Source organism: Acomys minous (genome assembly GCF_964271855.1).
Source record: "Acomys minous genome assembly, chromosome: 8".
Lineage (NCBI taxonomy): Eukaryota > Metazoa > Chordata > Mammalia > Rodentia > Muridae > Acomys > Acomys minous.
This window is the reverse complement of record NC_140489.1, coordinates 14,225,973-14,239,868: the sequence shown is the minus strand read 5'-3', so window position 1 is coordinate 14,239,868 and position 13,896 is coordinate 14,225,973. Positions and strand designations below refer to the sequence as shown.

At 50.3% G+C, this 13,896-nt stretch overlaps 1 protein-coding gene across 3 annotated transcripts in view; it reads left to right on the top strand.

Annotated features, from left to right (window-relative positions):
- Positions 1-13,896, top strand: part of BDKRB2 (bradykinin receptor B2) — a 33,554-nt gene that overhangs the window by 13,988 nt on the left and 5,670 nt on the right. For 2 of the 3 annotated variants that reach the window (XM_084792815.1, XM_084792816.1), the window contains one exon: positions 11,780-11,883. The exons of the other annotated variant lie outside the window; for it this stretch is intronic. In XM_084792815.1, the coding sequence (XP_084648941.1) occupies positions 11,810-11,883 (74 nt within the window). In that variant the 5' untranslated portion in view covers positions 11,780-11,809. The remainder of the gene's footprint in view (positions 1-11,779; positions 11,884-13,896) is intronic. 3 annotated transcript variants of the gene reach the window in all.

Genomic DNA, 13,896 nt, shown 5'->3' with positions numbered 1-13,896 from the left:
GCTGCTGCTCTATCTGTTACTATGGGTTCAAAGTCTCTATGACTGGTTGTACAGCCCAGTCAGCCTGGGTTTAAACCTCAGCTTACCTATCTGTAAAAATAGGAATCAGAGGTTTATCTGTCGTGTGCTCAGAAACATCAGACAGGAAATATATGGCATTGTGTGACTCCTGAGGTTACATTTTCACCAGTCCACACAACACCCTATTCAGAGAAGACAGCCCGTTTCACCAATAAGTGAAGCCATTTGCTCCAGATTGTCCAGTGACTATAGACAAAATAAGACATTGCCCCTGTGTGCCCCGGAGTCTGGGCCTGATGAGAAACAGCAGCCAGGACTTAGCTCTCCCTGTCTTCTCTGAATCTCTCTGGGCCCCTTGCTCTGCAGCTCAGAACTCAAAGCCCTGCTCCCCTCACATACCTCCCTGACAAAGTTGGCAGAGCCCAATGTGCTGGAATTCTGAAGGGTTATGGCCTCTCTTTTTTGAGGGGCTGCCCTTCCAGCATACAGAGGCCATGTGACCAACGGAACACTCCATCTTGGCAGGACTTTGAGCAGGCCTGATTGGGTAGAAACAGCCTGGGGTCCTCAGAGGCTGGGGAGAGCTAGGCAGGGAGGCAGGGAGCCATTTCCTCTCTGCCCAGTGAGGGGTGCTGGCTGGAATGGACTCAGTCCACCTTTGGGCGCCAATGAGAGAGAAGGTATGCTTCGGAAAACTCATTGAGCAGATCCCATGGCGTCTGCTTGCATGCGTCCCCAGATGGGGAACTCACTGTTTTGGTTTGTTTGTTTGTTTTGTTTTGTTTTGTTTTGTTTTGTTTTTTGGGGGTTTTTTTGGAACATCTCCAGAGTCATCTATAACCCATGTCTCCTGATGAGTAAAAGAAGGTTTACAAAACACACCTGTTTACAAAACATTTACCCAAAGACATGCCTGGTACCCAGGGCTCAACAGCAGACCAACCTCCTCCATTTTTCAACTCTGACATCCCATTCAGACAAGGAGGGTTATCTGATGGTGGAGAAGTAGTGGTAGTTGGGGAGGCTTCTCTGAGGAGTTGGCCTTCAGATAAGATTGTTAAAAGCTAGGCTGTTGCTGGGTATCTTGATTCTTTCAGTCCAGCCCACTACGTCTTCACCTTGAGCGTGTGCGTGCAAACACAACAAGAACAGACATTTGGCTCAAGGAAGGCCACACCCAGGAAGTGAAAGCCAAAGGCATGTCGTCTTGATCCTGGTTACGGTGTGTAAACAGAAAGGGGCAAAACTTTAGCTCTTCCTGCCCCCAAACTCAACGGGGATCTTTCCCTCCTGCTTGCCAAACAGTGATCCATGACATGGGATTGTTTTGTCTGTGGCTGGCTCAGGTTTCCTGCTCAGCTCACCTTCATCCCTCTTGTTTGGCAAACCTAGCTTGGTGGGAAACTGGCACACAGTTGGCAACGGCGAAAAGGCCAGGGCAGTGGCCAATCCTGGCAGAAGCCTGTGGCCAGCCATCCTCTCTTGAGAGCTGTAGATGACTTATGCTCTCACAGACTCTCAGCACAGCTTGAGAGGCTGCAGACTCCTCAGTTATCCTCCAGGACCCATGAGCTCCCAACTTTGCCCGCTGCCCTGGAGGAACAGCTTCCGAGGAGCAAGTGTTCCTGTCTGGATGCGCACACAGCCTTTCTCTCTGATGTGGTTTTTGGGTTTGTTCTGTGGGAAAGATTTCTATCACCTCCTGTTACCAGTGATTATTGACAGGAAACCTGGGGCGTTCCGGGGCGTGCAAAGACTAAGTCTTTACCTTTTATTTTCACAAAAGGCATGTGTTCCTAACATCCCGTGCACATCCCTAGTACGGGGTGAGGCAGGCTCTGACGTTGGACACACGTGTCTCAGAACTTCCACCTCGGGCGTGGGGCAGCCGTGAAACAATAAAATAATGAGCTAGGGTTGGGATTGGAGGTCCAAGATTTAAGGCGAAGTTCAGCTAACCAAATGTGTCCAAGGAGGAGACATATACCCTCTGGGGCTCAAGTTCTCCTCTGAAATGCCACCTGGGAACTTTCCCCACCCAAATACTTCATCAAGCTAGGGCCTTCAATTACCAGGATACCTAAAGGAATGTTCCAGAGGGGCTCCACCCTGGCCCAGCCCCAGAGCTTCTCTGGCTGCTCCAGTTTTAGGCAGGCAGTCTTGGCTCCAGCTTCAGGCTAGTGGGGGAAGTGAAGGGGCCTCTGTTTCCTCTTCTACAAAAGAGAAGGAAGCGGGAAGGCTGAGCATTTTCCCTTTTGGCACCAGGGCTCTTACCTCTAATAAAGTTGCTCACTGATGCCCGAGGTTAACAGGCAAACACAGTTTGCCTAGAGCAGTTAAAGTGTGCCTTGCAATTGTTAAGCATCCCTGAAACCTCCCCAAGAGGATGCCATTTGTACCCAGGCCCAGCAGCCGCAGAAACTGAGACTACTTATGCAAGATTATCTAGAGCTCATGGGTGTTGGAGCTGGCCTTTAGACTGCGGGTGGGTGTCATTGATGGAATCTGTGGGCCAGCTCCAGGTACCTGGCCCTCTTTTGTCATGTTCCCGAGCATGCATGATAGTGACCTCGAGGCTCAGAACACGCTGGGCATTCTCCCAGAACACATCTGGTCTGTGCTCAGGCTTTACTGGAACATGCGCACACACAAGCACAAGCGCACAAGCATGCACACACACAAACATACATGTATACGTGTGTGCACGTACACAGACTCTATATGCACATCCAACTGTTTATACATACACAAACACCATGTACATACACACACATAATATGCACATATACTATATGCACACACAAATACACTACATACTATACACATTAGACCTATGTATGCTGTATACACATATAATGCATGGACACACACATACAGGCACGCACACACCAGCCACTCTTCTTGGTTTCCTGATCAAACACTATCAAAGCCCCACTTTAAAAATAGCCAGGAAGACAGAGACAAGGGTCTTCCTGTGGGGCGGACCCCATATTATCCGGTCATCACAGTGGTCAGACATCACCAGGGCCAGGTTGCAGGCTTCTATTCTTTCCTGTGCTGAAGGTCCCTCAGAAGTCCCCCATTACAGCCTGAGTCTGAGCAGACAGAGGGTCAGAGAGGCCCTGGGCAGTCACGTGTCCGGAGCATCTTCCCTACGGAGATGCACGGTACAGCTTCCCCCAAAACCAATTAAACTGTGAGCTCTTTTGGTTGTTCCTTGGAATGCAGCCTGCACTAGGAGACCCAGCGGGAGCCTCTCCAGGGCCAGAAAATGATTTAGCATTCAGTCTTGGGCAGCCCTGAGTTTGCAGCCCGCCTCTGATTGGGTGTGAGCTTGCCTGAAGTGGAGTGGCTTTGATGCCTCTGCGTTTTTGTCTGGGGTAACAGTGTCTCGGCCACCAGGGCTGTGAGGATGTCATGGAGATGCGCGGTTGTTACCATTTGCCTCTACTCTGCAAAACTATCTGCTTCGGAGCAAAGGAGAGGCACGTGTCACTGTCCTGCTGTCTGTCAGCAAGCCCACAATGACAGAGCACCTGTGGTGGGTCAGGCACTTGACAGAGGAAGCAAGAGAGAAACTACACAGCAGTTGGAATACGTGACTAGGGCAGGAGGGAGAGTCCACACTACGCCGGGAAGGGGAAATCCGAACACTCTCAGGCTGGAGATTCGCCTCATAGGATTCACTGCAAAGAACTGGCTGATGGGCCAGAGGAGAGTGCCTGGGCTCCTTGAAACCTGCAGCAGGGCTTTTGGAAAGGGTCAACCTTGTGTCGGACCTGAGCTGAAGCTGCCAGGCCTAAGGAGTGTTTCTTCGTCTTCTGTGAAACTGAGATCTGCTCTAAAATACCTCTCCTTCTAGTGAGGTTAAGTCCACTCAGGTTAACTAGTCCACGTAACTAGTCCACCAACCAGTCCAGCTGGTCAGTTATTGGGGGACCGAGGGGGGTCGCAACCTGTGGTTAAAGATATGGGCGAGAGAGACGCAGGGCTCAAGCGAACAGTAGCTTGTCAAGAGCCGTTTATTGAGGGTGGGGGCAGGCTTTTTAAAACCTGCTTTAGGGAGGGCGGGGTAAGCGGGGAGAGTAAATGGAAAAGTACAAAATCTTCTGGGGTTGAGCCCCGGGAACATTTGCAAGGGGAGGGGTCTTTCTAGGTGAGACAAAGCAGGATGTCTCTGTGGTTATCTCAGGATCGGATTGCTCTCTTCTCAGGGCTAAGCCGGGTGCCTTGCATACCTAATGAGTGGCCCAGCAGGATGTTTGCTGCAGATGCTGAATGGGTGGGGGTCAGCCACAGGCCGTTTGGTCCCTAGCATCAGGTGATCTAAGGCACAGGCTTACCCTCTGACACTGCGATGTGTCATTGTCATCTACAAATGTGTTGCATCACAGCCATAGGTGTCCTGAGCTACACATGGCCCAAAAGCTGAGTCGGACGTGCCTAGTGGATGTCTTCTTTGTGGAAAGTCAGGGCATATGGATTCTGTATCTCTCTTCAGAAAGTCACCACCACAATCCATAGGCCAGCATTAGGGGACAGGGGAAATAACAGGGAACAGTGGCCTAGTCAGGCTGTCACACAAGGATGACCATGGCAAAGCACTTGAAGAAGTCCCACAGGAGGTAGGAGCAGTGGCTGGGTATGGCCAGGAGGCAGACGGCAGAGAGGCAGCAGCAGTGTGGGCTGTAAAAAGGAACTTTTATTTGCCTGCTTCAGTTGTTGTTTTGGAAGTTTATTGCCTCCTTCTGCTAACCTAGGCCTAGTCCTGGAAGCTTCTAGCCTCTGGGCAATCTAACCTAGGCCTAAATGTTTTCAGCCTCCGAGACTTACTGCTTAATAAATTCACCCTTTCTTGTTCTTGCTAAGCGCTGGGTTGGCTTGTTCAACTCAGCTGTTCAGGCTCAAACTCTTCTCCTAACCGATTTAGTCAATCTGTCTTTTCTCTCAGCCTCTCGATTGCTCTGCTTGGCCTCAAACTAACTCCAGCAATCTTTTCTGATTTTCTGGCTCCTTCTCCTTCTCTGGCTCACTCTGTCTTCACCTGTGTCTTCTCTCTGTGTAAAATTCTGCTGGTAAAACTGCTTCGTCTCTCCTTGTTCTCCATGTTGCTTCCTTAAGTAGCTTCCCTTTCCTCTCTCTTCTGAGAGTTGGGTGTATCCTGTTCTGTCAAAACTTCTCTGATTTGCCACTTTTTCTGCCACCCAATTAGACCCAGCACTTTCAAACATGGGTGCTTTCTTCTACAAACCAACTTTACCTTCACTGTTTGAGATTAGAGGCATGTATCACCACGCCTGGACCTAAGCTTTTCTTTACTTGAAATTTGCTCTATACCAGACTGGCCTTGAACTCAGATCTGTTTGCTTCAGTCTCCTGGATTAAAGGCGTGGTTTGTATTCCAGCCTGATCACAAAGACCTAGAAGGATGTGATCTCTTGCTAGAGCAGCCGTGTTCTGAATTCAAATTCCTCTACAACTTCCCCCTTCTGTTTAAGCTAAAAACTGTACACAGTTTAACTTTTACAATGGAAACAATTATCAACCCCACAATTTTAACAGTCCCAATGTCCTTATGAGGATCCACTCAGTCACTGATGTGATGAGCCTCCATAATTACAGCCCTGATCATCTGTCCTTCAGCAACAGTCCATTTCAGCATCAAGGTTTTCCTGTCTCCCAGTCTGATTTGTTAAGCTGTCTCCATGCAAGGGGGTCTCTCTTCCTTGAGTAGTGCCTTTCGTTTGGAAGCCCTTCCCCTCACTCATTTTGTCAGGGTCTCTCTGTGTAGCCTTGGCTGTCCTGGACTTGATTTGTAGACCAGGCTGGCCTCGAACTCAAAGAGATCTGCCTGCCTCTGCCTCCCCAAGTGCTGGGATTACAGGCCTGCACCACCGCACCAAGCTTTGGAAGTTTCTCTTTTTCAGGTGGATCTTTATCCATTTTTATGCAAACCATAGTCTTTCATCCCCTATGGAAATATAGGCAAAACCTCTTCCCCAACATAACACATTCCCTGAATTCCATTCTGATGTTAAAACATCTTTAAAGTGTACAGACCAATCTAAATTTAGGAGTTCTTTCCACCATCCAGTGTTTTTCAGCTGATCTTATTTTCTATTCATCAAGGTATAAATAGACATTTAGGCAGTCTCATTCCATGGCCAGCTCCACTCCTGTGAGCAGGCTTCTTACCCATCCCAAATCATTTGATGTTACCAATGAGGACTCAGGAGCCAGACACTGGGGTGAAAACTTGCTAGCTCAGAGAGGCAGAGAAAGCACCCACCTGCCTTCCTGCTAAACTCATGTCCCCAAGGAAAAAGCCAAAAGGCCAAAAGCCTGCTAACTCAGCTGACATCCCAGGAAGAGAAAGCCAAAAGCCCCAGAGCCAAAGAGCTAATGAGCGCTTCTTCCGCTCCAGGCTGTCTTAAATACCCTTCAACTCAAAGTCCCTCCTTCCTGCTTAATCCCTTTCAGCTGGTTTCTTGCTCCACCTCTTGACCTAGGGTTAACGTTATTAAATCCTGTGTACAGAAAGCTCTTGGAGTCAGGTGTGGTGGCGCACGTCTTTAATCCCAGCACTTGGGAGGCAGAGGCAGGCAGATCACTGTGAATTTGAGGCCAGCCTGGTCTATGTAGTGAGTCCAGGACAGCCAAGGCTACACAGAGAAACCCTGTCTCAAAAACAAACAAACAAACAAACAAAAGATAGCTCTTGGATTAAAGGTATATGCAAGGGCTGACCTGCACCATAATCACCTGTTTACAATAAATAGAAAATTCTTGGATTAAAGATGTATGTTAAGGGCTGATCTATACCAAGCAAGAAACAAGTTTTTATAGTTCACAATGGGATCAAACATCCTGCATCATTGGGCATCAGAGGGGAGCTAGGAGTACGGGCAACAGAGAGAGGTGTGTGGCTTCAGGCAGAGCTAGGCATGTAGAAAATGTCTGGGGAAGCCAGGGCTGAAGTAACAGTCTGGAGCCCTACAGAACACATTTAACAAAAGGGGATTGGAACAGAGGAATAGCTGAAAAAAAACACTGCATGTTATTTAAGGTGTCATTTATAACACTGACGGAGCATCAGAGGGTCAGTCCCTGAGTGGCTGACAGTGTAGATGGGATTTTTATTCAAGGGGCAAAAGTGGTGGGATTACATTGCAAATCTATCAAAATTGTGAAGTTCAGTATAAGAAAGGAAAATAACGTTCTAAACAGGGTCATCTAGCCACAGTGAATCAGAAAAGACAAAGAATTAAGTCACACACACACACATACACACACACACACACACACACACACACACACACACACACACACACACACCTGCCCAGGGCTCTAGCACTCAGGTAAGGTCACTTTGCCTCTTGCCTCTCCTGCAGCAAGCAAGATGGGAGAGGGGCTCTGCCTCTCAAGCCTCCATCCGTCCTTTAGTAGTATTTCCAGAACATTCCAAAACCAAGAAGTCTCCGGATGCTGGGAGGGCCCACATGCACGCATCCAGTATTGGAGCTGGGTTTCTGATTGGACTCTTAGGGAGTTCTGAGAATGGAGAGCCTGCTGTCCACCCCTCCAACACCACCAGCCTCAGCCCTGCAGGTGGCTCTGACCTTCCTCCTTTAAGGGACAGGGTTCCCTGGAAACTTATGCTCAGGGCTGCACTTGGCCGCAGGGGCTGATGCAGGTTATGTGGCACCCTCCCCCTCCCCCAGACCCATCTGTGCCTTGGCTGGAGGTTTACTTAGTGATGGTCTATAAACAGCATCCTGACGTAGCAACCATGCACAGCAGGCATTAGAAGAAATTTATGTCCTGGGAGGAGTCAGGGCAGGCAGGGACTGGGAGACCTGGTCCTCTCTGGCTGGGGCTGGCATGCTGTGAAGAGTTCTAATCATGGATTCACTGTCCTTATTCAAGAGGCTGAGACATGATGGGCAGAGGGTGGGGAGATCCAAGAGGCAGGGGCCTCCCGTGAGAATCAACATATGGAGTGGGCACACACGTACAGTTGGCGCACATGTGTGCACATACAGTTTTTGCTGAGATGCTGACGTTTAGGAGAGCCGTCCCCAGGAACACAAACAGAAAGACACCCACCCCCACAACAACACCCCCCCCCAATCGGCAAGCTACACGTCTCCTTCAGTCCCTGTGACATCAGTGTCCATCCAGATAGAAGTCAAACCTTTAGTTGTCAGCAGGAGAGCAGGCTGGGAGGAAGGGCCTCTCCTGGCGGGCGCCCCCTGGTGGTGCAGGGAAGGCAGCGTACTAGCCAGAAGCTAGCAGTGGACTATCATTGACTCACTCTTCCCGTTATGGTGAGTGCATTGGAGGGAAGGGCTGTGGGGCTGACTTTCATGATACAGCTGAAAAAAATATCAGCCCCATGGAGGATTCTGTCTGTGTTGATTAGGATTCTCCAGAGGAGCAGAATGGATAGAGTGGGTGTATATTAAAAGAAGGTTCATTTTATTTATTGTTATTATTTTGTTCTGGTTTTTTTTGAGGCAGGGTCTTTCTGTGTTAGCCTTGGATGTCCTGAACTCGCTTTGTAGACCAGGCTGGCCTCAAACTCACAGTGATTCACCTGCCTCTGCCTCCCGAGTGCTGGGATTAAAGGCATGTGCCACCACGCCCGGCCAAAAGGAGGTTTATTAAATTGCTTACATACTATGTAAGCAATCCAGGTAATCCAACAATGGCCGGTCTCATTCTGGAGAGTCCAAGAACCTGGCTGCTCAGTGCACAAGGCCGGCTCTCCAGCAGTTCTAATCTGGTGCTAGAGGCCTGGAGAATTCCCAGAGAGCCTCTGGTCTCCAGTCTGTGTTGGAAACCTCAGAAAAGCTGGCCTTAGTGACAGTGTGCAGCAGCAACAGAGTAGATGAACTTGACAACAAGAATAAATGAAGCAAGAGCAGGCAAAAAGCAGAACTCCCTTCTTCCACCCCCTTTATCTGGGCTGCCTCCAGATGGTGCCACCCAGACTAAGTGTGCAAGTGAATTGGAATGTTAGATGTCCCCCCACCCCCACCCCCACCCCCACCCCCAGCTCCCAGCATCTGCAGGAGTCAGTCAGCTCAGGCCCTTTCCGTCCTTGAGAATCAACATCTGTGAGGGGTGGGGCTCTCCTCCTGTTCCCCTGCCACCCCTCCCCCACCCACACACACACAGAGCACATGACACCAGAGTCCTGAGCGCCAAGTTCCCATCCAACTCTTTTTAAACACTCTTCCTCTTATCTGAATGTGTTCGCCCAAGCTGTATTTGTCAGGGCCCCAGGAGAAGCAAGAAGGTGCATTCGGGCTGGGTGCTGGAAGAGAGATTGACCAAAGGGTTCACATGCAGACTATGGACAGCGTGTAGGGTCTGATGGGAGGACGGCAGCTGGCTGCCTGGGGCTGAAATGGCCTATAGTGTCTGCCCCTCCCTTTTAGACAGTGGGGCTATTGGTGAAAGGTGGAAACTCCAGACCCTAAGAGTCCTTGAGACAGGGAGCTGGAGCGCCAGTATCCCAACCTCACTCCATCTCCTGATTGTACCCTTGGCCAGATGCACGGGGAAGGCCAGATAGCAGAACCCCAGGAGTGGTCCCAAGGGAGCTGCCAAGCCCAAGGTGATGGAGAACAGGGGGTGGTCTGGAGCAGGGCCCAGTAGAACGCACACTGGAGTCCCAGCCAGGCAGTTTCCAGCTATGCAGAAGCAGAGGGGGTAGCCTTTGGTTGCCAAGTCCCCTGGGCAGTAAGGACCTGCTGGCCACATGTGGGGCAAAGAGAGAACACACACTTTGCTCTTACCTTGAAAGTGGGAGCTGACTGGGCCATACAGCTCAGATACTTATGACAAAGCCACTAGGGGCATTGAACACCTCTCCAGGGCCACCAAACTCGAGGACTCAAGATCTCCAGGAACTGTCACTGTCCAGGTAAACAATATACCCAGTCACAGGATAGCCATCCCAGGGCAGAAGAGGCATCTCTGCCCTTCTCCTGGACAGCTGGCATGTGACTAGCAGATTCCCCCAACACACACACACACAGTAATTCTTAACATTTGCCAAAAACTAATGCTTCAAATACACAGCCTCAGATACCCAGCTGGATTTCCCCCAAGAGAGCCTGGTAGGGTCTCGGAAAGGTTAGCTGCAGGGTATTTTTTCTCTTTTCCAACCATCCCTCCTTGGAGAAGCAGGGAGACTTAGCTCTTGTGAGTTCCTAATCCTGGTTTTGGCTTTGGAAGTTTCCAGTATACCTCCCCTGGTGTCATCTGGGTCCCTTCCAATATGTTTTCTTCCCTCTCTGCTGTCTGTGCTACGTCACCCCTCCCCCACTTCCCCAGGGCTGAAGTTGGATAGCCAGGCTTCAGAACCTAGGTGCTTTTGCTGTGCCCAGACTCCTCTGGCTTAGGAGTTGGCTGACTGCTGAGTGGAAGATATTTGTGGCGCACCCATACACACGCGCCTGTGCGTATACACACACCCACAAATAAATGCACGCACCTCAGCTTCCTGCACACCTCCCAGGCAGCACTGCCGTGTCACATGGAGTTCTTGGACAGAGTGTGAAGGCCAGATAGGCTAAAACCCGTGACAGAAACAAGTGAATGGGAGAAAGGGTTGTGTAAACTCACAGTTTCGGAGGGTTCAGTCTGTGGTGGTAGGGACAGTGTGGTACATAGAGTTCATGGCACTGAGAGCATGTGACTGGGATGAGGCTCCTCACATTGTGGAGACAGGAAGCAGAGAGTGACTCAGAACCAGGGGTGCACCTGACCTTCAAGAAGGCTGCACCTAGTGACCTACCACTGTCAGACAATCCTTACCCCCTAAAGGTTCATGGCATGGCAAATAGCTTCACCCCTTGGGACCAAGTGTTCAAAGCATGAGCCTGTGAGGGACAGTTCAGACTGAACTCTAATATCACCTTTTATAGGAGCCAGCCTTCTCACATGAGCCATCTGGAGACACAGCCAAGCTATTGGCCTTGTCTTTGATGTTGGATGGGCGAGCCTTAGTGACTCTTTGACTGGCACCGCTCTTTTCCACAGCCTGAGTGTAGACCCTACACTTGCACCCAGCATGTGTACCTGCACTCAGCCTGTGCACCTGCACTCACCATGTGTACCTGCACTCAGCATGTGCACCTGCTCTCACCATGTGCACCTGCATTCAGCATGTGCACCTGCACTCACCATGTGTACCTGCACTCAGCCTGTGCATCTGCACTCACCATGTGCACCTGCACTAACCATGTGCACCTGCATTCAGCATGTGCACCTGCATTCAGCATGTGCACCTGCTCTCACCATGTGCACCTGCACTCACCATGTGCACCTGCACTCACCATGTGCACCTGCATTCAGCCTGTGCACCTGCTCTCACCATGGGTACTTGCACTTACCATGTGCACCTGCATGCAGCATGTGCATCTGCATGCTGCATGGGTTAAGTATTTGTTTGTCCAGAGAAGGCCCTAGACTCCATTTTGTGTGCTCATGGAGGGTGTGATTTTTTTTTTTATGTGTATGTCTATGTACCACATGTGTGTCTGGTGTCTTGGAGGCCAGAAGAGGATGTCAGATTCCCTGGAACTGGAGTTACAGTCAGTTGTGAACTACCATGTGGGGGCTGGGAATTGAACCCAGATCTTCTGTAAGAGCAGCCCGTGCTCTTAACCACTTGAGTCATCTCTCCAGTCCAGAGATGTGTGTTTTAACCATCACAGCTAACAACATTTTCTGCTCTGTTTCCCAGGAGCCTCACTCATCTTTGTCCTGAGTCCAAATGCCCCATTCTTGGAAACGACCCATGCTCCTGTCTGTGCATGAGGACCCCGTGCCCACCACGGCCTCTTTGGAGTAAGTCAAGAGATCTTCAGTTCATGATCACTTAGGTCTCCAGGATGGCAGCATCCTGTGTGGACCGTGGTCAAAGGGGCACTTTCCTGTTAGGCCTCAAGACCAATGCTATTGTTCTTGGTCCGCATGGTGGGCTTTTGTGGAACTTGGGGAGGACATGAGGACACATAATCACAGGTGAGCTGTCCAAAAACACAAACTTGGAAAAGAAGGTAAAAGAATCAAACTTTGGCAGCAGTGCCCAACAGATCAGTGAAGTCCAAGTTGTTACCATGGAAATGACATCTGCTGGAGGATAGGACATTAGGGGAAGGCTTGGGGGAAATGAGCCAGAGTAGAGCCAAGGGACAGGGCCTCCATCCTGAGGGACCAATGCTGGTGGAACAGCATCCAAACCTACTGCCCCAGCAGGCCACGGAGATCTGTCCTCATAGCTCCTGATGCTCCTGGCACTCCTGGGGTTTTCAGAATGCTAGCCCATGGAATGATCACTCCAATGGGATTGCTTGAGTCTCTAGCGCCCCCAAGCTGCTGCTACAAACATGGGCTCTCTATGTCTGCAGAATTAGGGCCAAGGGTTGGAATGAGGGCATCTGGAATATTCCAAAAGAGGCTGTCTATTCCACGAGTCAGGGTGCAGGGCAGCCTGCAGGCACCTTGTCCCTGCTGCATGATGCTGGGCTCAGCTGGAAAAGACCACACCATGGGAGCAGAGACAATGCAGGCTACACTGGGGTTGACAAATCCACTTGTACCTGAGGGTGTCTGGCTTCCCACAGCCAGCACTCTGTGAGGCTGGGAAGATGTTGCAATGCATCCCAGTCCTCACCTGGGAATTCACATGTCATTACTGTCACTGTGGGTCAGTCAGCAGGTCACTAAGTCCACCCACACCCATGGGAAGAAGAATTAGAGTCTCCGTTCCAGGAGTTGTATCAGAGAATTTTTTTGTAGAAAGGCATCTTTCCAGAGCAGATATCTTAACCCCTTGGTCTCTCCATAACATTCCCGGGGCAACAATGGAGACCTGCTTGGCTTCCCTCACCTAGTCTCACCTGTTGTATCAACCACTCACCCCTCTCTTATCAAGACCACCTTCCAAGCTTTAATCTCACCCTCATGGTGCCAAAATGGACTTGAGAAGGGGCATGCCTCCACCCTTGCCTGCTTTGCTCTCCCGCATCCTCAGGCCTTTTAAAAACTCCTTTGGGACCCACCAGACCCCTGACGATGATGGTGATGGTGGTGGTGATGGTGGTTGTGATAATGATGGTGGTGTTGGTGGTTGTGATAATGATGTTGGTGATGGAGGTGATGGAATTGATGATGGTTGTGATAAAGATGGTGGTGATGGAGGTGATGGAAGTGATGATGGTTGTAATGATGATGATAGTGGTGGTGGTGGTTGTGATGATGATGGTGATGATGGAAGTGATGATTGTGATAATTACGGTGGTGATAGTGGTGGTGGTGATGGAGGTGATGATGGTTGTGATAATGATGGTGGTGATGGAGGTGATGGTGATGGTGGATCTGTGCCCTCCTGAAATCACCATCTACCTAGTGTGCATCACACACGAGCCCATGGCTGTTAGGAGCAAAGCAGGTGACCATGGGCCTCCTTATCCGCGTGGGAGCTACAGGACTCCAGACACCTCAGGGTCGGAACTGAATCACCCATGAGTCACAGGCCCCGGTCTGGCACTAGCGTGGCACCAGCCCAAAAGAGACTCTGGGGCTTTTCCTGGAAAATGCAAGGATATTGAACAGAACCTTCTCGCATATACCGCCTAGTGCCTCCTCTCCCCTGCCCAGCAGCATCTTTCTATGAAGGGTTCACTTCGCTTCTCCCACCACCCGCTCCCCAGGTGGCATGCCAGTCACGCTTGCCTCCTGGGTGTGCGTTAGGCATTAATGTACCTTCACAGTCATGCTTTGATTATTATTCCCATTTCACTGGTTAGGGGATGCAAAGACATTCAGTAACTGTCTGAGACCGTACAGTTAACAGGC